This window comes from Engraulis encrasicolus, chromosome 6 (genome assembly GCF_034702125.1).
Source record: "Engraulis encrasicolus isolate BLACKSEA-1 chromosome 6, IST_EnEncr_1.0, whole genome shotgun sequence".
NCBI lineage: Eukaryota > Metazoa > Chordata > Actinopteri > Clupeiformes > Engraulidae > Engraulis > Engraulis encrasicolus.
In genome coordinates, this window is record NC_085862.1 from 41153787 (window position 1) to 41178118 (window position 24332).

At 41.4% G+C, this 24332-nt stretch overlaps 2 protein-coding genes across 4 annotated transcripts; one reads left to right on the top strand and one right to left on the bottom strand.

The window, feature by feature from the left end:
• Positions 1-198: 198 nt before the first annotated feature.
• On the bottom strand, positions 199-9176 carry mpnd (MPN domain containing). The gene is made up of 13 exons (XM_063201627.1): positions 8765-9176; positions 7698-7900; positions 7005-7229; positions 6586-6631; positions 6364-6454; positions 5962-6058; positions 5754-5826; positions 5488-5564; positions 4138-4306; positions 3209-3279; positions 2671-2760; positions 2253-2345; positions 199-1433 (listed from the first exon to the last, which is right to left on the bottom strand). The coding sequence occupies exons 1-13, from the start codon at positions 8766-8768 to the stop codon at positions 1347-1349; spliced, it is 1326 nt and encodes a 441-aa protein (XP_063057697.1). The 5' UTR covers positions 8769-9176; the 3' UTR covers positions 199-1346.
• Positions 7896-22360, top strand: stap2b (signal transducing adaptor family member 2b). 3 transcript variants are annotated; one of them, XM_063201626.1, is made up of 14 exons: positions 7896-7913; positions 13137-13208; positions 13720-13839; positions 14594-14650; positions 15967-16160; positions 16636-16767; positions 17755-17824; positions 18236-18338; positions 18820-18900; positions 19156-19227; positions 19718-19804; positions 20163-20231; positions 21494-21631; positions 21854-22360. In XM_063201626.1, the coding sequence occupies exons 1-14, from the start codon at positions 7911-7913 to the stop codon at positions 21895-21897; spliced, it is 1242 nt and encodes a 413-aa protein (XP_063057696.1). In that variant the 5' UTR covers positions 7896-7910; the 3' UTR covers positions 21898-22360. The 3 variants fall into 3 exon arrangements, with proteins under 3 accessions (XP_063057696.1, XP_063057694.1, XP_063057695.1); XM_063201624.1 differs by lacking the exon at positions 7896-7913 and adding an exon at positions 10612-10858; XM_063201625.1 differs by lacking the exon at positions 7896-7913 and adding an exon at positions 10612-10858 and having other exon boundaries at positions 20166-20231.
• Positions 22361-24332: the final 1972 nt, after the last annotated feature.

Genomic DNA, 24332 nt, shown 5'->3' on the forward strand with positions numbered 1-24332 from the left:
CATAACACATGAATAAAGTGGTACATATATTTTTGTTCAGGCCATGTGTTTCTCAATGGTTATTTAACTCTTGGTACATTTGGTACTCTGTACATCATGTCTGGTACGTTTGATGTTACTGGTGCATGTGTGCTGTTTGGTTAAACCTGGGCTACGTCATTGTATCATTCATGACGTGTGCAGACAGAACATGTGACATGAGGATGTGACATGAAGACTCCTCACCATACTGCATTCTGCTATTTTGACTATCAAAACAGACATCGTACAAACCGATCAATGAACAGGCAGAGATCCAATGAGGTTAACTGTTCCAGTGTATATTTTGTTGAGTTGAATGTTATCAGCAGGTTAAAAAAAGGCATTGTTTTGTGGGGCACAGAAATATCACACATACAGAAATACAGTACAACGGATTGATGACAGCTTTTTGAACGGAACCAGTCTGAGTCTGAATCTTCTTATTAAGCTCAGATTTGTTCTGGAATTAGCTGTAAAAATGGGTTAAACCAGGATTTTTGTACTCACGAAACTGACGAAGAGTCCATAAAAAATAAAAAGGGAGCAAAAAAATCCTGGTTGAAGCTTACTTTGTCTTTTGTTTGACTAGAATCAGCTGTAACCAACAGAGGAATGTGTCGCCTACCCACAATCCTGTCTATTCCGTGGACAGCCCCACATCTGTATCCATATCCACATCTGACAAAATGTAACATACATTCACATCAATATTGTAACTACAAACACCATCAGTGACACTAACAGTCCTAGAAACAGACATGAAAAGCAAATATGGAAGTTCATAGTGTTGCTCTGGTCCAGTTCTGTACCTTGAAGGCAGTTTGTCCTTTTGTCTGTAATAGAGCATGTGCACCAGTGCCAGGGTGCTCAAGAAGGTTCTCCTCCAGGGATGTGTTTAAAATGAGTCGCCCCCTAGGTAGTCATATATATCAGGAGTAGGTGACACACCACTAATAGCTCATACGTATACCAGAGATTCTGGGAGTGTTATATCTATAATCTTATTCTTATCCAGTCTCTCCGAGTATACTACAGTACTTATTACTACTTATACAAAACAGGGGTGAATTTCTCAAAACCAAAGTTGCTAACTACATTAGCTACTTTGCTGTTTTCAATGCATTTTCCCATTGGCAACTACCGAAGTTGCTAACAGGCTAACAACTTGTCTTTTGAGAAACTCACCCCAGTAGTGTACAGTATATAAACTTCTAGTGATGATGTGTAACCTATTTCTCATACGTTGCCTAGGGGGTGCCTCATATGTACTACATATGAAGTTCAGTTGTGAAGCGCAGTCCAGAGCGATGTGTTATGAGCTGTGGCTAGTGTGCTCCGCTCAGCTGGCTGTAGACGTGCTCCAGGATCTGGACGTAGGCCTGGTCCTTAGGGGCATGGCCACTGATGGAACCCTAAGGGGAAAGAGGAGCTTGATTGAGTTCATTTCTATAGTTAACTCTTAGGTTAAATCTGTATACACTTAAAGGTTAACACCTGTTATGTACTTGCAAGTGTCTGCAGAATTTGATTATGATGTCCTGTGTTGTCTGTTAATAACTGTAAAGGAATGATGCAGGTTCTTCATCACCCCTCTTGATTTTTGCCTCTTAAAGGGACACTGTGTGAGATTTTTAGTTGTTTATTTCCAGAATTGATGCTGCCCATTCACTAATGTTACCTTTTTCATGAATACTTACCACCACCATCAAATTCTAAGTATTCATTATGACTGGGAAAATTGCACTTTTCATACATGAAAAGGGGATCTTCTCCATAGTCCGCCATTTTGAATTTCCAAAAATAACCATTTTTAGCTGCAAAAATGACTCTACTTGGACCATACTAGAAACTAGTTGTTTATTACTTGGAAAACTTTCATGTAAAGATCAAATTTGGCAATAGGCAGCCCAGTTTCAATGAGCAGCATAGTTGCAGTACACTTTTTGACCATTTCCTGCACAGTGTCCCTTTAAGGTCAGGGAATGGTTCATTGAAATGTAAAAATGGTGTTCACGGTTCTGTATTGTGAAAGGGAGGTATATTGTACAGTACATATTGGATTGCGTTGCATTTTTCTCTAGTTGTGGTTCATGTACATGGGGACACCCTGTCTCCCTGACAAGGCTGCAGAATTTTTTATTTTTTTTTTGGAAGAGCAATGTACTTGATTTTTTTATATTTTGGGTTGTGAAAGGGATGGGTAGCGTAGATGATGGCCAAAGGTGGATTACCTTCATTTTGTCCAGAACACTGATCTCTGGGCTCCAGTGCTGGCCGAACTGGACCAGGTCTGGAGCTCCCTTGTAGAAATCCACAAGCAGCATCTGCACAACACACATTGCCATGCATGGTGACTAAATCGTGGTTTATCACAACATACACATTGTCATGCATGGTAACTAACAAGTGGTTTAACACACTACACTGATGCCATGTTATTGCTGATTGCCGAATCTGTAGAAACATGGTATGCAGCACGAGGGACATTTAAAAGGCTGTCACTAAGTAGGTGTTTTCTTTCATCAGTAGTTCGGTAGTCTTATTTAAAAGCAGTGCTGGCTGCACCTTCAGTATTTGCCATGTGTCTTTTCTTCCAGAATGTCTATATTGAACTGTAAAAGGAGTGTCTGAGAGGGAAGGCGGATGTACCATTTCATTGAGGACGTCGCTGGTGAGGAAGTTGTCTTGCACGTAGGTTACCTCCACAGCTACGGGGATACCGTAGTCATTGGGTCTTTGCTGTGGGAAATGGATTATGTTAGCCATGTCCAACTGAATAATATTCTTTTTTACAAATGTAAGAATACTCAATAGTTAATGTATTATAAAAAGCTCTTGCTGAATGGCATAATATTACTAGACTAATATCCATGTTTTTACAAATGCATTTAACACTCACTGACCGACATTCATAACCTATCATGAAAAGATATTTATAAAATGTCATTCTGTTATCGTTGTGATTGTCATCATGGTGCACTTCATTGGCCAGCCAAAATATGTACATCTCGCAGGGGGGGGATTTGTAATAGGACAGTTAGAGAGGCGACAGGAAACAAGTGGGGAGAGAGAGAGATGGGGAAGATTCAGCAAATGACCTTAGGCCAGAATTCAACCCAGGTAGCCGGTCTAGCAGTGCAGTGCCCAGCCAATTGAGCCAGGGCTGGACCATCTCGCAGGCTATTACCTCAGGAGGCGGCACTACCCAGAAAGGCGTAATCGTGGAGGCCACACCCTGGTTTCCATGGTAATACGGTCCTGTGGAATGTGCAGGTACAAATGACTTATTTCTCACGCTTCTTCTCACGGAAATGAGTACTTATACAGACTGAAGGATATTGTGACAGCCAGACTGTTATCGCAAAAAAATCACGAGAATTTACTGTCAGGAAATTCTATGCTGACATAATGCTACCGGTGGCTGATTGGAACCAGATGGCTTTGTGAAAATTGAAGTAAAATAGATATGAAACCTCTTAGGTAAGCATTGTACTGTCTGCGTCTCTTGCTCACATTTCCTGACAGTAACGGCAACACGAACTGGGAACTGTCTCACGTCTTTCTTCTCTCCCTTCAGTTATCTGACTCATCAAATCCATGCTATTCTATTCTCTCGTCTTCATACTTTAATCTCATGATATAGAGGACTTTTAGGTGCTGTTACCCACGTCACTAGGATCAGTTTGTAGCAACACAAGATGCTTGTTTGCCTACAAATTGTACTTAAGGTAGACGAGACCAAAAAGCATGTAGGATTGTGGTCAGAGAAGGCATTACAACTATGCTGCCCTTTCCCAAATGTAATCTTTTCATAAGTATTTCCCAAGTAATAAACTAATATTTACCTTTCTTTTTTTATTAATGAAGAGATTTTTCTTTCCCATTTTGTCAGTTGCAAGATTTAGAAACTGATAGTGGTCATGAAAAATACAGCATTTGTGAAGGAGCAGAATAAATTCTGGAAGTAAACTTCTAACAAATTACATCTTTAGGTCTTCTTGACAAGATTATTCTAAGCTACTTTTTCCACCTCATCACTCGATAAGAGGTGTGCTGGCTAATCTCTTTCATCCCAAAACAGAGGAGCAGCAGCCATAGCCACAGCAGTAGTCTCACCGCAGATGATGCCGAGGCAGGGCTGGAAGCCGTTGCTGCTGCCCTGCAGCCGGAGCTGGTGGTCCATCTGGGAGTCGATGTCCTGCAGGGAGGGCAGCGCTGGGCCGCGCGGGTGGCTGTGGTACCAGCCCACCAGAGACAGACCACGCATGAACAGGTTCTGGCAAATCTGCAAACAAAAATTGTGTTACATGCTGTAAAGCAGGAATTGAATTTGGCAGCTGCCAAATATTGGTAAAGAAATATATGTGGAGTCAACATAATGATTTTGTGATCGATGGGCAGTACAGTAGGCCTATTTTATATTTTGTCAGTGGCTGGGAAAGTGTGCATATTTGCATTTTTTTCCTGTTCATGTTCAACATGATCTCCAAAAATTCCGTGCTCCTGGACACGGATGTTAAGGACACAAAATCTGTTTCCAGGAGCACGGATTTTGCCAAAATTCTGTGCTCCTGGACACGGAATTGTTTTCCGTGCTCCTGGACACGGAATTGTTTTCCGTGATGGACACACAGAAGTGCTCTCTTTATACTCCCACAGCTCTATGTTTCCACAGTCTTTGACCTCAGTCAAATATTTTTTCTCAAAAAAAACATTTCTAACTGACAGGTTAGGGTTAGGGATTGTTTTGGTCTGGGCACAGCTAGTATTCTTTCATTCATTATATGAATTTGATAGCCTATCAACCAACTGGAAAATGTATTTCTCAAAAATATGTCTTTAATGACAGGTTAAGGTTAGGGAATGTTTTGGTCAGGGCACAACTTAAATTTCTATAGCATTATTTTGCTTAGGATTAGCATTTGTTATGTATTTTCCAATGATAGAGTTAACACAGTGCTATGAGTATATGGAAAACAATTCCGTGTCCAGGAGCACGGAAAACAATTCCGTGTCCAGGAGCACGGAATTTTGGCAAAATCCGTGCTCCTGGACACGGATTTTGTGTCCTTAACATCCGTGTCCAGGAGCACAGAATTTTTGGAGATCAGGCTGTCATGTTCCATGATAAAAAAAAACATTCGTTTCATTATTATTATACTGTAAAACGTTTCAACCCTGAAGTGATGGCAAGGTTGTCTGCACTGAAAGTAGTGATAAAATTCTCCATAAAACCGGTATGCCATATAACCCTTCAACAATATGCAGAGTGACAACTTTCTTACATGGCAGTTTGTTAAAGGTGTTACTCTTTAACAAAACGGCAGACTACAGAACATACAAATATCAACCCAACCTTTAAATGAAACAGTCCATCAAAGTTCTAATACCTACACTGTAGCCTAGGTCACAGGTGTGTGTTAGGGGTGATTATCATTAGGTTTGAATAGTCATCATAGCCCATACCTCTTCCTCAACTGCTGATGCGGCGTCTCTGTCAGCCAGTCGTGTGCGACATGGGAAAGCCCTCAAGACAGTTAGCACTGCACAACAACAATCACAACAACAATCATTGTCAACACCACCATAATAATATATCACAATAAATACTTAAACTAGTTTTAGGAGAAGGACTTTGTGACAGGGAGCTTAAGGAGTGAAACAATATGTTTCTGGATTCTGGCTATATAGTAGGTAATTTCGCTGTTCTGTTTGCCTCAGAAGACACTTACATTGTGTATTAGTGTCCCAGCGTCCACCCAAGTATCCCACCACCTCACTGGTAGTCAGGTGACAGTGGAAATCCTAATGCAGAAGAAATCAGATGTTAACACTTTGCCTTTAGCCTTTTCAACTTCATACAGTGCATATATCATCCACAGCATGCATTGGTGTATAGTATCATCAGATCAGTAACACTGAAGTACGTTTTCAAGTTACCATAAGCAGAAGCACATTGCTGGACACAGCCACATTGAAAGGCTGAAATCTGTTGATGGCTGAGAATGCAGACAGTTCTACCAATGTGTGGGGATCCCTGGAGAGGAGAAGAGTGTCAGATTCACTTGTACTACTAAATGCTGTATATGGAGGAACACTGTTAAAATTTGAATTGCATAGGAAACATTTGATTTCTTATGCTGACAGTTGTAGACCAACTTGACAGGCATTGTTCTGAAAGTTTACTTCCTCTAATTAAATTACCATGAAGGAGATCACCACAAAAATCTAATTTGACGATATCGTTAATAACTGAAATCTGCAAATGTGTATATTTGTGTTCACCATTAACCTATTCACAGTATCTATCAATAATCGTGTAATAATTGAACATGACAGTACCTTTGAACGTCTCTCATGCCAAGGTTACAGTATCTGACAGGAACTCTCTCTCTGTCTGGTCTTCTCTGTATCAGGCCAAGGTCTGGAATGACTGTAAGATTGTGTTAAAAAGTCAATATGGTTGTGTTGCAGTATACATGTCTGGGGGGACTTTAACTTTTTTGGAAGAAATAAAACTCTGTGATTAGCCGTTGAATAGTCCATCATAAAGTACAGACTCACCTTCCTCCTCATCTTCGTCATCCTCCTCTCCCTCACTTGCCAAGTTCTGAAAGCAGAGCAAACAAGACACAGGTGTCAGTCCATTGGTAGAAGATCATGTCTTTAGACTTTAAAAAATTTCCTCCGAAACTCAAGAAATCGAAATGGTTCCATCGATCGTACCACTTCTATTACCTCCCACTAGAAAGACAGTTGATCCCGATGTCACTTACAGTATAGAAACAAATCAAGCTATTATTTCAATGGTTTTTAAGGTGACAATTCATTTTGCTATTTCAGGAGCTACTGTAGTTCTGACAGAAACAGCAAGAGAAGCATTACCCCAAAGCTACTTCCAGCGTTACTATTTCCAATCCATCTCCAATCATTTCATTCCACTCCCTCCTCCTTAGTCCTTCTCTCTCTCTCTCTCTGCTCACCATCTCTCCAGCACTGGGCTGGTACTTGTGCAGCCAGGTGGTCTTGTACTGCACCAGCTTCTGGCCGCGGTAGCGCACAGATGCCCAGCCGCAACCGGACTTCTTGGCGGGGTTCACCAGCCTCTTGCAGTGCGTGGCCCAGGCGCTGGGCGAGTTGAAGATCTGGCCCGTCTCCAACCAGCGGATCTTGCCGTCACACAGCAGGTCTCCCACAAACTTCTTGCCCTAAAAGTTGCAGAACAACACACACGGTGAAGTTAATGGTCATCTAGCATGATGGCAATAGTTGATATTGATTGGTGGATGATCTTGTAGTAATTGCGTAAGGTAAAATACTGTATGCATAGTAAAATGCATGGTTATGTGCTAAATGCATGTTTTCTCTGTGTGTACAATAGTGCATAAAAAACATAGGTATGAAAGTAGGTACTACTTGCATAATCATATAGTAGGCTATATCACTGATGTAGGCTATGTATTGAATCTATTATGCACTGTAACTAAGTGCTGTAGTTAATTAGGGGGTCAGATTGCCTCAGTATATTACATTACAGAGCCCTGTTACGTAAGGACTGTGAGGAGGACATTTTTTGGACCACAGCTTCAACTGGCATTAGTTTCATCAGCTATAAAAAGCAGTGTGGTGGTGTGCTGTGCCAGTGTTGTTGATCAACATTGGACCACGGCATTCACCAGGTAGTGGATAGACAGCACTCCGTCTCCCGGCTCCACCAGGCCGTCCTTCAGCAGGACCCGCAGAGTGATGCCTCGCCGGGTCAACAGAGAGCCTCGGCCCGACGATACACGCAGGTCCGACTCCTCTCCTCCGCTTAGCTCCTCGTCGTCATCCTCCACTCCTTCCTCCAGCAGCTGAGGGGATGAGGGCGGCTCTGAACCTGGACAAGAATGGTACATTGCGTTCCCACGTCAAACTTACACTGAATGAAACCAGTGCCTGACAGTTTTAATCATAGGCTAATTCAAAACTCTAACTAGTTGTGTGGTTTCTGAGGAGCCTTTACAGACATCACTCTGAGGAGAATTGTATGTGTTCGACATGAACATCCAGAGGTTGCCTATTGGGTACCTCTTTTTTCTACCGCATTTGGGAATATCTATTACATTGTGCGCCTAATCATCATCTGGGCAGCTGTTCAGATCTGAATGATTTATCGCGTAGTCCAATTAACTAATGGCGAAACACAACACTGTGTCTTAACATATGTTTTGCTTTCTACCAGAACTATATAGCTTATGTAACTAATAATTTAAGCGAAGCGACCTAGTCACAAAAGGACAATAAAGGATAACCCGTGCGCCTCGGGGAGGACGACCTTATTGTCTCGCGCGCATTAAGCTACTGCGAAATTCCGAAGCAACTTTCCATTTCATATCTAGCTCTACTTTGCTTGAATGGAATCTGCGTGAAGTTTTGATCTTTAGGAATGATCTGTGGCAATACACGCTTGTGGCTTCTGTTTAGTTGTGATGCGCTTATGTAAAATTGGATCATGTGGACAATGCGAGCTTGGCATCCTTTCGGCGTAATCATAGACAGAGACTATTAGCCTTATCTAGATGTAATTAGCATGCTATTGTTTGAGTTACAACAACCACGATACACACGTGTAGGTTTTATTACTTCTGGTTTTAAAGTAAAGGATGGCAAGTGGTCCGAAACGCGAGGCCTAGCCTACTGACCGGTGAAATGTCCCTAATGCTATTTTGGTATTTAAAAAGTCTGTTGTGATCATTCTCACCCATTCCGCGATTTCTTCGGGAAACGATTTAACTTGTAAATGTTTCTGTTCCACGACTAAGCTTGTCTTTTGGGCTCACGGGCAGTCTAAAGGATGTTTGCCCCCTTTTAATGGTTACAATTCGCCATGATAGCCAGCGAGCTAGCTATTATTCAAAAACATAAAATGAAGGCGTCTGTGTCTGCTGTGGAGTTCCTTGTTGTGCTGCTTTAATGTCAACTCCCCTCCCCTTTCTCTCCCTTGGAGTCGAGATAGCCCATCCTTGTCACTCTACCCCCCGTCTACCCTCGGAGACAGTGCGATGGGGTCATTGTTTCTTGTCCAGTGACTTCATCATTCATACAGAACATGCATCCAAGCTAAATCCATACTGCGCAAAATAAGAACATGCTTTCTGTTTGATTCATTTGAAAGACACGACCTAGTTTACCTCTGCTCTCCGGGGATAACGGTCGCGTCCTCTCCTTGTCATAGGACAGGATGCGCGCAGGACGGACTTCAGCTGGAAAATGAACATTGCATACTGTTGATTGATGATTGATAAATCAACATTTCAACTGCCAAAGTCAAATTTAGCAGGTGTGGAGGATTCAAAGGCTCCTCTTCCTCTCTTGACCACAGGATAAGCTATGCGCGCTTTCACTTTCGCAGTGATGTGATGGGTAGAATAGAATAGAAATAGAATAGAAAGCCTTTATTGTCAGTATACAACGTATACCGAGATTTTAGCTTCCCTACGTAGTGCACAGTCCTTTATAGATGAACATTGTCCAGTAAGTGTGTGTTCATTGTTGTAACAGCTTTGGGGAAGAAGCTGTTCTTCATCCTATTGGTTCTGGCTGGTAATGCCTTGTAGCGCCTGCCAGAGGGCAACAGTGTAAAGAGATGAAAGCCAGGATGTGTGGGATCTTTAATGATACTCCTGGCTCTACTTACGCAGTGTGAGTTGTAGATGGTGGGTATGGGAGGCAGGGGGCAGCCTATGATTTTCTGTGCTGTTTTGGTCACCCTCTGCAGTCTCTTCCTGTCAGCCTCAGTGCAACTAGCTGGCCATTGTCTGTTCGAATGCTCCACCGGCCGAACGCCTGTAGAAGACTAGATTTGGATAACCTATATTCCTTAAATAAAATAAGCTCTACATTCCTTTCATGTTAATCTTCGCTTGCCTCATGGATAAATCAATGAAGTGTTACGTAAAGGTCACCATCCATTCTCGCAGGCCTAGGCCTATTTATTTCATCTATGATGTGAATTAAAAATTGAGGTAGGCCAATCAATATTGAAGGATCAAGATATTGAGCAAATGCTGCAATGTATAGTCATATACATTATTATTATTATTATTATTATTATTATTATCATTATTATTATTATTATTATTATTATTATTATAGTGGTCATCCCCAATAGCATCTGTAAAAAATGTGCTTCCTAGCTTCCATTCAATTGTGCTTGCTTGCTCACTTCATCCAACTGCTTTTGAGTGTGAACCATAGGCTACTTGTTAGTAGTAGACTCACATAGTGGTAGGCCTATCAGTAGACAGGCTGTCTTTTCAGAATGGCTTTTTGCAACATTAATCTCAGGCAGGGAAACCATATTTTCCACTGTCCATAAATGGAAAAACAATTCCGTCTTTTGGATAAATACCTTGCACTGCCATAATGGGTGCCCTTCCTTGCGAAGATCCAGAGGAGGGCGCTAACAGTCCAAAGTAGGCCTACTCCAGGTCCTGATGGGAATCACTTCTTCAGAGGTAAGGGGGCGTGGTGTTTCACCGCACCTGTTTGTGTAGAACAGGTATAAAGCGGAATTGCAGGTATTCTTTCCTGACAATTCGTGCCGACTGGCAAGACAGGCGATAGTTGTCTGCTGTGTTAAGAAAACATCAGGCTTTCATTCCAGTGAGATCATCTACATTGTACATTTGGAATACCAACACTTTCCGTGTTTATGAGCACATTGCAGGGATTTTATTTACTCTGAAGCTTATTTTGCGTTGGATTTATGGCGACTCCGAGACGTCGACAGAGAAATCAACTTCCACACTGTTATTACGAAGGATTTCTAGAAATTAGGTCTTTACATGAGCAGGTAAGATTCTTAACAGCCCTAAACAACCTAGTAGGCATACACATTCAATAATTATTGATAGCCCTAAATTGCTGCGGTAAAGTTAGTTTGATATTGGACATTCATAAATTCCTGACCACATTTTCCATGCGATAGGCCTTTATAGACCTAGTTCGAGGCGCTTGACCAAAGAATTCATTTCAGAGAGCAGTCGTGATTTAGGCGGTGTGCAGTGCTGTCTAGCTCATGAAAGCGCACAGGTGATCATGTAGCAGAAATCGACTCATTTTGTCATACCCACCACCGCATAGTTGTGTGCTGAGTAGTCTATAACACACGCATCGGAGCAAGTTGTTTTGTTGTTATTGCGTAATTGCGCAGACGAGACATCAACGTTGAACGGTCAGTTTCAATTAGTTCTACCAGTTATTCTCTTCCATATGGATGCCTATCTTATTTTTCATTTTAGTAGCCTACCATTGTTAACTTGGGGGTTGTACATCTATTCGCCTATTCATATAATGTGAGTCCATCAATTAAAATATTCAACCATTTCACCTGTTGCATTTAAATGCTACAAATTTGCACATGTTTGTGTGAACAGAAGAATAGTATTTCAGTTTCACAGTGAGCAGAGGACACCATTAGCAGAGGACACCATTAGTGCAGTTTATTTGGGCATTAGTGAATTACTCATCAGGTTGAGAAGGTTCCCCCTAACATTGCAGCCAGTGACCAATAACAGCAAGTAACATTGGGGCTGCAAAGCTGAGATAAGCGCATAAAACCTGACACATTTTGAGGCGCCCAGATTTGCTCCCTCGTATAAAGTTTGTCCCTGCATTAGAAAATAGCCTAATGTCTAGTACAATATTGTAATTCCTCCTTATCCCACTTTTTGTGTTATAATGTAGGCCTAACAGTGTTGTTTTCCTGTGAGAATTACTGTATGTGTAATGTTTACTAGATGTTTTTTGTACAGTTCCACTTGTGCTCAGTAGATAGAGGCCTACCAATAAAGAATCTAGTAGACATACTGTAGATGGTTTATTTAGGTTTTACCGATAGGCAGACTAGGGCCTAGGGCCCCACCAAATCTGCCCCCGTCGGGGCCCTCAACAGTCCCAAAAGGAGACCCGCACCAACAAAATACCAGCAAAAATATTCCAAAAGGACCCCATGTTTATATTTTAACTGGGGGCCTCCCAAATGTAGAACCAGAGATGGAAAGATGTATTGTCTCTGAAGGAACGGCTACTGCTGGTAGATACAGTTAATTACCAGCACAAGGGTCAGACTCAAAAGCAAAGTCAGACAGTCCCAATTAATAGTTAGCCCAAGAGAAAGGCGGTTTCCACTTACTGCTCAAGAACTTTTCCCCTGCTTTATTGGCAGCTCATTGTACCACAGCAAAGCAGGTTTCCCGTAATGGGGCAATGTGCTGTTGAGCTTTGCCCTCTCGGAGCAGTATTTCACTCATCACATCTCGTCACTACACTATAACAGGTTGGGCAGCCTGCTAGTGTATACCTGCCTCTGGTGCCATCACATGGTTCAGAAGTAACACATAATTATTTAGTGAGAACGTTATGCAAGTTTGTTGTTTTTTACATGTTCTTGAGAAATATAGGCTATTGTAGCTGGTAGACCTCTAATGTTGTGAGCTGCTTGATTTTCCCTGGTATAATAACCACTTTGTTATCAACTTTATGGCAAGACAAATGCATCAATAGGGTTGGTTCATTTGATCGTGTTTGCAAAGGCAGGTGTACTCCCAGTCTGTCTCTCTGTAGTCCATACTCTAAATACAAAATTGATGCTGGTTACCTGTTCAATTACCAAAGAAAGGTTAAAGGTTACTAGAAAACCTGGGTCAGTAATAATTATTCAAGACAAGTCCATATAAGTACAGTAACAAACCCAGCATCCATTGTCAAATGCAGTATCAGGATATTATGTTATTACCCGCAGAAACCTGTTTATGTGTCGTCTCACGATACACTGGAGACACTGATTAGGAAGCACCACTTAGTCCAATGGAAGAAATGTTTTTGTCTGTACCATGATCCACATTCCCCAAACCTGTTCAGCTACTCAGCATAACACATGGGCTAAATGCGGGCCTCTGTACGCCTGCCAAGGTGTGTTTGAGCTTAGATCTTTTGAAGATAGGAACGGAAAGGTTAAAACTTGTTACGTGACCTTATTTTATTCCATTATGCTCTGTGTGTGTGTGTGTGTGTGTGTGTGTGCATGCGTGCGTGCGTGCGTGCGTGCGTGCGCGCGTGTGTGTGTGTAGGGATCAAGACGACTGTGGACATGCCTTTGTGGAGATGCGCTATTTTTCTTCAACAACAACAAAGACAGCCAGGTGAGGTGGTTCTTCTGCTTCTTCCTCATCTTATATACATATTAGATTTTACATAAGGACACCGTTTTCCACATATAGGCCAACATTTCTGGCATGTTCAGGTTTCAGGTTTCTGGTCAGATTCATAGATCATTGTGCACACTCTTTCATTTAACCCATTCATGCCTGAAGCTCCTGCAGAAATGGGTCCTAAAATGCCTAAGCCATTTTTGGGGAAAGGAACTGTCAGCCTATAAAAACGTAAATATCTCAGCCTCTGAAGCACATAAAAGCATGAGATAAGTTGCATTTAAACGCTACTACACTCACCTTGCATTACAATGTGTTAATTTAGCTCCAACATACCAAGATTTGTAATAAAGTTGTCTCAAATGTCAAGAGCTTGAATGTTGCGTCATACAGCTCCAGGCGCCAGGGCCAATGTTGCGCAACGCAACATCCAGCATCAATGGGTTAAAAATGAATGGCATTGTGTTTCTAACATGGCGTTCATGTCTCTGCTGCCTGTCAGTATGTGGAGAAGATGGAGCTGAGCAGCTTCCTGTCCATATCTGATGACTCCAGTCCAGACAGGCACCTCAACACAGCAGGCCTGGTAGTCTACACCAAGGACGATAACATCAGACTGACGGTGAGTTTGAACCCCTTTTTTTAATTGTACCAGCCCAGACCAGTATGGCTAGACAACTCTTTTGCTCGGTGGTGAGATTACAGTGGCCAATGTTGCCGTGTTCATTAGCTGCTGGTGGCCCATCAACAAAGGCAAGCGTGTCTCAGAATGTGCACCGAACGCTATTGAAAAGACGTTATTATCCCATTACTACACAACTACGATATTACACAGACTTAGTAATACTGTATGTTCCGTAACGAAAGGGAGTTTTTCCTCACCCCTGATGCCACCAGGGGCCGCACCTGAGCGCTCAATCTCTGTGTGACTATCTATGACTTATGATAGGCCCAGCCACAATGGACCTTACGCATCTAAGAACCCTGGTCCTAACCTACGTTGACCTTATGACTCTACAATCTCTGTCTATCTCTTCTTCCTCTGCCTTCCTACTATTTCTGCCTCTCCTCTATACCTCTCCTTTTAAATCCATCTCTAACAATGATGTTTTTTCCCATTTGTTAAGCACTTTGAGTTACATGCCTTGTATGACACAGTGCTATACAAATACAATTATTATTATTATTATTATTATTATTATTATTATTATTATTATTATTATTCCAACTTGTACATTGCCATTCTGTTAACAGCACGTTTATAACAGGGACCATCTCTTAAAAGTTTAACTATCACCGACTGAGGCCTTAAAATTATTGATTCTCATATCAGTGCAGATGTGTAAGACATTATTTTTGTGGTGTGTTTTCTTAAGGCATCTAGTCTGGAGGCAAGGGAGCAGTGGAAGGGCTACATCCTCTCTGTGAAAGACGTAAGTGGCATATTCAAATCTATAAATTGGTTGTAAGAGGCTAAAGTTAGCAGTCATCACTCAAATTGACAGGCAAACAAGACAGGACATTATCCGGTAAAAAATGCAGTGTTAATTCAACACTTAGTGAGTTATCATCTTCTACATTGTATTTGGTCACAGAGTTCTCTCCAAGTTCTCTCTCTAGACTGCATTTTTAGAAAGGGGTCTTTCAAATGCCTCTGTTTACTACCGGACAGAGCTACATCAAATGAGTTGCCTTTTTAAAGTTGCAGATTGTTCCACATTAGGAAGAATTTCCTGGGTGACCAGACTGAAACGAAGTGTAGCAGTAGCTTCATAGGCAACAGAGCCAGGCCAACACAAGATGAAGGAAGACATGAGGCATCAAGAAAAGTTCACGGAGCAATTCTGTCCTACAATGGCAAAGTGCAGTAATTACGCCAACATTGAAACTGTGGAAAAGGGCCTTCAAAGTATTGGTATTAGGATGGATATTACAGTTACTGCAAATTTGACATGGCAATATCTCTAAAACGGGACACATTTGAATTGGACCATAAGGCTTTGTCACAAGATAAAGGAGGTGTAATGAAGACCATTTTCAGTATTAACTCAATTTTGACAAAATATGTAGCTACTGCACTTTGCCTTTTGTAGGGCAGAATTGAGGAAGAAAAAAAAACAATTATTGAGTGCTTCCTTTACTCTCTTATTCTTTCATTTGTGTGCAGAAGGATGCTGAGGATGTTTTAATTATTTGCATTCCAGTTACTAATGCTTCCTATTACGAGAAGATTACGGGAGTTCATGAGCCTCAGCTATTCATTAGAAGAGATTTTTTTTGGACCTACAAATTTGCATATCTTTGAATGTTATTGTGTTTTCAAGTAGTAGCTATGGGAGAATCCCCTGTGAACCCTGCACCAGTCTTCCTTAATGATTACTTAGGGAAATTTCAATTACACCTTAGAGATGGTCCAATAACCTTTGTCAGACTGAGAGTTTGCTACCCTTCATTCAGTCGAGCATTGCCCTCAGTCCTAGTCCTCTCACCTAGCTCTTATCATGAGTTAATTATCTAACTATTGTTGATGATGAGTTGATAAACATCATAGTAGAGTAGAGAGTAGAGTAACTTTATTGATCCCCGGGGGGGAATTAAGGTGTCAAGTAGCTTACATTAAAAAAAGCACACATAATGCCCACATGGACATTTCAAGACACATGTAATACAGGTAATCACCAACTAATAGTGTGGTAGCGGTTTAGCCATAAACTAACTGAGTGCCATTGCTGTGCTCCTTCCTTCACAGCTGGACGTGCCCACATGCCTCAACCTGCTGCCGGGTCAGGTCCATGCCATGAAGGTGGTGGTGGAGGAGGAGAGGGAGAGGCGCCGCTCGCTCCCCACCCCATCCCCAACCCAATCCCTATCCCCGCCACCCAGCAAGTACACAGCCGAGTGCACATCGCCACTCTACCTCTCCGTGGTGTCGGAAATGCCTGAGTAAGTATACCCACTGTAGTAAAATGTAAGAATGATATAATAGTAATTTATATATACCGGTAGTATATATCGTCAGTATATCAATAATATTTTATACGTGTATATACGTAAACATGTGGGTTGTCTACACCCTTATTCATGGCTGAAATGCCCTTGAGATAGCTATCTAACCTCCCATAGCTAGAGATGGATAACCTGTCATTTTAAGTTGCAATCCAGTGCCACATAGGCCTATTCCAAATTACCTGAGTCTATTCAATTCAAACAGGTGATCATTCAACCAGGCAAGCAAATGGTTGAATTGGACAAATAAAACCAGGCAAAATATGTGGCTCTGGCACTGCAACTAGTGAATCCATTGTTCCCATCACTGTGACATAGCTTCCTGGACCGTAACCAGTATTCTAAATAGCTGTAAATCACTTTGGATAGAAGCATCAGGGATGTCTCATGTAATGCTTGTGTTTTGTATCAGGTGTTATGAGACAGTGTCACGCACAGAGGCCGAGCTTCTTCTGGAGAGGAATACAGGCAGGGGCAACATGCTCCTGAGGCCGGGCAGAGACGGAAGCTCTTTTGCTGTCACCACTCGCCAAGAACTTAATGGGTACGTACTGTACACACAATACTGTATGAATGCACACACATATATAAGCACATGCATACACAATGGTAAATGGACTGCATTGCATTTTATATTGCGCTTTTCCACTCCTTCGAGCACACAAGTATTTTGCCACGTATACCTCACACTCCAGTAGCAGCCTCTAGGGGTAATTTTGGGGTTAAATATCTGGCTCAAGGACACTTCGATGTGGTTATGCAGGTAGAGCGGGGCTGGATCCTGCGACCTTTCAGTTGCCAAACAGGCCCCCTCTACCACCTGAGCCACCACCGCCCCAAATGAGACACTTGGGACATGCACACAAATGCACCGCAAACATTCACATACCTTCCCGTCAACATTCACGAGTATGTGAGAAAACAAAGGTATCATTTTTAGGTGTGGGAACGAAGTACACCTCCACTGTGTCAGCCTTGGTAATGTTTGACAATGTTTTTTCCACTACAACGTACAGCAGGGGTAGGCAATTATCAGCCTGGGGGCCTGAACTGGCCCGCCATCATTTATATTTGGCCAGCAAGATGATGTTAATTTGTCTTTTAGAAAAAAAACCCCGCAATTTTTAAACCTCATGATTTATTTCTCAAATACCACTCTCTGCAAGGTCAGCTTGTTGACACATGCAAAGTTTGATGCTGGGCGGGGACCAATTATGAGTGGCCTGAGTCAGGCCAATTACTTTTTTTTTCTCATTGATAACAATATGTATTTTAAGTGTTAAACATAACATAATATAACATAAAAATTTTAATACGATAGGTGACAGCCCGCAATGCCGTTGTCAGAAAAAAAATTGGCCCAGGTCCAAACTTCATCGTCGACCCCTGACGTAGAGGGACAGATAAGCCTACATAGTAACTGGATAAATAGAGGATGTGTTGCTGTTGGATCCATATAGGAATGGGTTAAGGATTTACTGATAAACTATCTAATTAATTGTCCTCTCTGTGCTCTCTCCTCTTTCCACAGGTCCGTGTTCAAGCACTATCGCGTCAGCCGCAACCCAGATGGCGGATTTTACATCGATCTGGAGAAACCGGTGAGTAGGTCAGTCGCCCGGCAGGGCCAAGTTGTGTGGCCTAAATGCGGACAGGAATGCAAACAAGTGGGGTTTTGTGTCCCTGGCCAAACCCTTCCACCACCAGCCAACCCAACAAGGAAGTACAAGGGCACTTCTAAGTTATTTGTTTCATACACATTGCCCAATCAGTGAGGTGTGGTTCCATGCTTTGTCTAATCAGATCAAAACAAACTGGATGCCTCCAACACACACCAGAGTAAATACTTTGATTTCCTAGACTCTGATTTGACCAATTCAAAATATTGTTTTTTATTCAGTTTTATTTACTTACATTGAGTTGGGTTTTTGTTTGTCTGTGTCTTATTTTGTCTTTTGTTTGGTGTTCCTTCTTTGTCATATTGTTGATGAATTGTCCTTTCATCTCCACAGATTCATTGTGCGACACTGCACGAAGTTGTGGACTATCTGGTGGAGAAGACGGCTGGGGCATTGCAGCCCTTCGTATTCGACAAGCCGTATGAAGAGAAAATCAGTAAGATTTACGTTTCGCTTACAGGAGTAAACTCCTCCTTGAACACACCAGTTTTACTACTACAACAGCGAGTACAATCGCCATAGGCCTCAGTGAGAAGTGTAAAGTGAGAAGAGAAATTAGCAGAGCAGTAGCGGTTCCTCTTTTCGCTTGTGTTTCAGGTACTATAGTTTATGTTTTACAAACAAAGCTGGTATCGACTCAGGCTCAGGCTGTGATGATGTATGGGCAGCTTTTGCCTTCAGTTTGTAACCCCATAGAGCCCCCAAAGAAACCAAATGCGCACACAAATTGTACAATATGAAGTAGTGAATGGTCCATTCGTTTCTCTGATGACACCTGACTACCTTTTTTGCTCAACGGTTGACATTGTGAAAGTCTGAGTTATGGGCGCCGCTGTGTGAGAGTCTAAATGGTGTATTGTGTGTGCGTCTAAGTGGTGTGTTGAATGAGAGTCTAATTGGTGTGTTGTGTCCCACAGCATTTGTTCAGGCCAATGAGGAGAGTGGGGAGAAGAACTTGCATTCCATTTCCCCCTGCGCTAAACCACCTCCCCTACCAGGTATGTGGCACATGCTTCCCTGTTGTTGACATTGCTCTGGGACAATCACTATGCAACCACAAGTAAAGAAAGATACACATGCACATACACACACACACACACACACACACACACACACACACACACACACACACACACACACACACACACACACACACACACACACACACACACACACACACACACACACTCAGCCGAGAAAAGGTGTTGCGTTTGATATGAATTTATAAGTTATGTGCTGTGATCTTTTTCCAGCTTGGCCCAAGCCGACCATAGAGCCAGAAACAGAGTCAGAGGAAGAGGAGGAGAACGTCTACTTAAACCCAGGTGTGTGCCTCCATCACCACAGTTACACACAACTCACTCACCTGTGCCTCATCCCTCCCACAATATCTATATGATAATAGTTGCACCCCTGGCTGCACACTCTTTAACCTCTGATTGTTGGAAAGTGCTGTCACTCAAAAAATGAGCTCGCGTAGTAGGCTACTTAGCATCTTGCCCCTCCTCACACCACAAATGTTTGTATACGTGAAATCTATGTGTAGATTACACAAAAAGGGAAAAATCACTGCACACTCATGACCAGCGTTCAGTGAATTCTGCATTTTCATCGGATTACTTATGACCGCTTATGAAATGTCTGTATGTTTGTCACGCTGTCCCACTACAGTAAAAAAAAAAAAAAACCAGTTTGTTTTGAGCCATACTAGTAGCTCTCTGTCTACTTCAACTTCTCTGTGAAGATGACCTTGCTGGACATTTTATATGATGGTCCTGATATATTGCATCGTTTGTTTCGTTTGTTTGCTCAAAGATGACGAAATCCCAAAGAATGAGGAAGCACCTGCACCAGACTTAGACACCTTGCCAATGGCTCTGCCACCCAAGCCAAAGCCAATACGTAAGAAAAAACTCTGTTTGCTCTTGGCCTCACCTTGGCAGTGTAAATAGTTCCTGATCCGCATGCATGCACGCACGCACGCAATCACATCAAAACACACACACACACACACACACACACACACACACACACACACACACACACACACACACACACACACACACACACACACACACACACACACACATACACACACACACACACACACATTGATTGTGCTGCCTGTGTTCTTCCCAGATATTTTAATTTCAATATCTTAGTTTTTTATAATTTATTCACAATTTTTTCTAGATCCTTCCCATTCTGTTTATGTTTGTGTTTGTGTTGTGTTACTAATTGCACCATTGCTTTCTTCTTGCAGCTCGTCGTCAGTTCCAACAGTCAAAACCTCTCCCCATCAAACCACCTGACAGGAGAGACAGCCCAGGTAAGCTCAACGAGCTCAGGAGCTCAATTGCATTACAGCAAGTTATTATATTATATTATATTATATTATATTATATTATATTATATTATATTATATTATATTATATTATAGATATTTAAAGGTCCTCGTGTAATATATTTAGTAGTTAATTTCCAGAATCTATGATGCCAATTCATAAATGTTACCTTTTTAACAAATACTTACCACCACCATCAAATTCTAAGTATTCAATATGACTGGGAAAATTGCACTGATCATACATGAAAAGAGGGATCTTCTCCATGGTCTGATGCTAAAAAGATGCTGGAAAGATAATATGGTTAAGAGAGGGTTTAAGACAAAAAGTTTTTTTGTGTGTGTTAAAATATAAGTGCATTTTCATTAAAGGTACACTGTGTAAGATTTTTAGTTGTTTATTTCCAGAACTCAATGAGTCTCATGCTACCCATTCTCTAATGTTACCTCTTTCATGACTACTTCCCACCACCATCAAATTCAAGTATTCATTATGACTGGGAAAATTGCACTTTTCATACATGAAAAGAGGGATCTTCTCCATGGTCTGCCGTTTTGAATTTCCAGAAATAGACCTTTTCAGCTGCAAAACTTACTTGAACTTTGCTCACACTAGTAAATACTAGTTTATTACTTAGTAAATATTCATGAAAATATAAATTTTGGCAATAAGCAGCACAATTTCAATGAGAAGCATAGCTGCAATACCTATTCTGCGCACCTTTAAAAAGATGCTGGAAAGATAATATGGTTAAGAGAGGGTTTAAGACAAAATGTTTTTTTGTGTGTGTTGAATTATATGTGCATTTTCATTAAAGGTACTTTGTACACTGTAAAAGATGTTTAGTTGGTTATTTCCAAAATGCATGCTAGCCGTTAACTAATGTTACCTTTTTCATGAATACTTACCACCATCATCAAATTCTAAGCATCCATTATGACTGGGAAAATTGCACTTTTCATACATGAAAAGGGGGATCTTCTTCATGGTCTGCCATTTTGAATTTCCAGAAATAGTAATTTTTAGCAGCAAAAATTACTGTACTTGGGCCATACTAGAAAATATTAGTTTATTACTTAGTAAACTTTCATGAAAAGATCAAATTTGGCAATAGGCAGCCCAGTTTCAATGAGCAGCATAGTTGCAGTACCTTGTTTGACCATTTCCTGCATAGTGTACCATTAACAAATTGAATTATGCGTGAATTGTGAAAATTGATCGATCTATCTATGTATCTATCCTGCAGTTCCTCCATCCTTCACCTCCACCCCTCCAGTTCCTGAAAGGAAAGCCATAATTCCCCCGAAACCTGCCATTGGCTTAGGCCTGAAACAAAGAAGTGTAGACATCCCTGTGGGCCAGCTGCATGACTTGGCACTAACAGGTATGTCAACCTTTAGCTCATTCTATCAAGTATCAACAAAATATGTGTCTAAATGACAGAAGAATGGCAGAAAAGTCTTAACTCAAAGTCTGTGTGTACGTTGAAAGGTTTTTCAGATACATGTGCACTATTATTGTTGTTGTGCATTATTCTAAAATCATCCTGAGCAAAAGAAATACCCAAGTCTGTATTTAAAACACTTTTTTTCTTATGTTTCTGTAGAACTTCAAATGAGGTTGCAACAGAGGCGTGCCAAAGAGTCGTGATGCACAGAGGAGAGCTAGAGAGACCCTCCTCTACAGTGAAGATCATCTGAAGACCTAAACCAAAACCATGACCCATGCACACATACGCCTCCGTCTGACTGTATAGGGCTTTTTTTCTCCTGGACTGGAGCTTGAGAAGTCATCAGCATACAAAACAACCCCATTATGGCGGCCACATAGGCGGTCACAGTTGAGGGACATGATGGGTTGCCATGGTGTTTGGTGTTGTTGTCTATGTGTTTGGTATTGTTGACAAGCTGTTTGGGGTTGCCAAATTGTTTGGTGCCCCCTTGTCCACGGTTCGATAGGCTGAACCATCAGACATCCCATCTTTCAGGTGTTGAACACTTAACATCTCATCAACCTAACCCTCTCAGAACTAAATTAATATGAACTGCCTGTACATCAGCGTTAGTATCCAGTTAGGTTCTCACTGCATCAGTATTTCTGTGTATGCACCTTTTGAGTGCAGTCCATGAAGGAACATGTGTTAGATATACTGTGATTGTACACACTTCGGCAATTGCGCGGTGCTGATTATGTTATTCTGCATGTGCTTTGCCTCCTGTGAGTATGAATACTGCTGAGCACTTTTGAGTATTGATGAACACACACACACACACACACACACACACACACACACACACACACACACACACACACACACACACACACACACACACACACACACACACACACACACACACACACACACACCTCTCACTCACTCACTCACTCGCACGCACGCATGCACACACACACACACTTTCTGGATGTTATTGTAGTGTAGTTTCAAGTTCAATACCAGCTGGACTGGTAATATAAAGAATTTACTCTGGATGACGTACCTAGACATACAGTATGCAACCAGTTTTGCTTAAGTGACACTGTGTGAGATTTTTAGTTGTTTATTTCCAGAATTCATGCTGCCCATTCACTAATGTTATCTTTTTCATGAATACTTACCACCACCATCAAATTCTAAGTATTCATTATGACTGGGAAAATTGCACTTTTCATACATGAAAAAGGGGATCTTCTCAATGGTCCGCCATTTGGAATTTCCAAAAGTAGCCATTTTTAGCTGCAAAAATGACTCTACTTGGACCATACTAGAAAATATTTGTTTATTACTTAGAACAATTTCATGTAAAGATCAAATTTGGCAATTGACAGCCCAGTTTCAATGAGCATCATAGTTGCTGTACCTTTTTTGACCATTTCCTGCTCAGTGTCCCTTTAAGGGGAGTTAGTAGAGCTGGATGTTTGAGGGTGTGTGTGGTACGTATATGTTTTTTTTGCTGCTGTAAATCTACTACACAATACAATGGTCTTAGTATTTTCAATGTACACACTGCCTAATGGCTTACTTTGTATTCTTTATATACTGTATGTGGATTCATGCATGACAAATCAATTTGTAATGACTCAGAGCAATAAAGTGTAATTTTTACTGACTTTATTGAGTTAACACGTGTGGCGTGTAAAATTAAGACTGTACAGGGTGATCTTTGCGGTTCTTGGCAAAGGCAATAGGTTACAGTAAAATCCACAGTAGGAAGCTTTGAAAAGCAAAGCATGTTAACAACACACTGTATGAGCAAAACTTATCACAAACAATCATAAAGGGTAACTTGGCTGAGAGATGGCATGTCCTAATTGATTGGCATGCTGGTGTGAATAAAATCAACAACCATTCCCTTGAAGATCTGTTTGCAAATAACCGCAGCATTACTTGAGCTTGGAGGATACTTGAGTTCCATAGACTAACTTCTTCACGAGCCTATCCTCAACGCAGTTCAGCCACAAACTCAGTGCGTAAACGTTTCTTATCTACAGTACCACTCCACAAACAGAGGAGATAGACACACCTATGCTTTCATGTTCCAGTTTCGCCTTAGCGCCATACTGAGTTTCAGGGGAACTGTTTTGAATTTGAACTTCACTAACACCTCAGTTTCCATAAACAATTGGAGACATCAACTTCCACACACAAGAAAATGTGTGCCTACTATGTGCTATTGTGCAGCATTACTATGCGATTCCTCATGCGCCAATGCTGAGGATTCTTTTAACCCATTTTAGCCTGATGCTGCGTACTGTATTATGTTGTTTGACATTTGGCACCTGGAGCGACATATATGCTGCTTTCAGGCTCTTGAGATTTTAGTTTTTTTAATTTAAAATGTGGGTATGTTACAGCTTAATGAACACATTCTAATGCAAGATGAGGGCCCTAGCTTTTAAATGCAACTCAGTTAATGTTTTTTATGTGCTTCGGAGGCTGAGATATTTAAAGTTTTAATAGGCAGAGGTCACCTTTTCCCAACAAGGGCTTAAGCATTCAGCAGGCGTTTCTTGCAGGTGCCTTAGGCTAAAATGGGTTAATCACTCATGAAACTCATTGCCGGTATATTTACCGCAACTAAGAGTAA

Coding starts and splice junctions, on each gene's coding strand:
- mpnd (XM_063201627.1), bottom strand. Junction 6,632..7,004: donor AGCCCAGTGCTGGAGAGATG/GTGAGCAGAGAG, acceptor CTCTGCTTTCAG/AACTTGGCAAGTGAGGGAGA. Junction 4,307..5,487: donor CATCAGCAGTTGAGGAAGAG/GTATGGGCTATG, acceptor TTTTGTTTGCAG/ATTTGCCAGAACCTGTTCAT.
- stap2b (XM_063201624.1), top strand. CDS start 10,772: ATGGCGACTCCGAGACGTCGACAGAGAAATCAACTTCCACACTGTTAT. Junction 17,825..18,235: donor ACATCGATCTGGAGAAACCG/GTGAGTAGGTCA, acceptor TCATCTCCACAG/ATTCATTGTGCGACACTGCA. Junction 19,805..20,162: donor ACCCAAGCCAAAGCCAATAC/GTAAGAAAAAAC, acceptor GCTTTCTTCTTG/CAGCTCGTCGTCAGTTCCAA.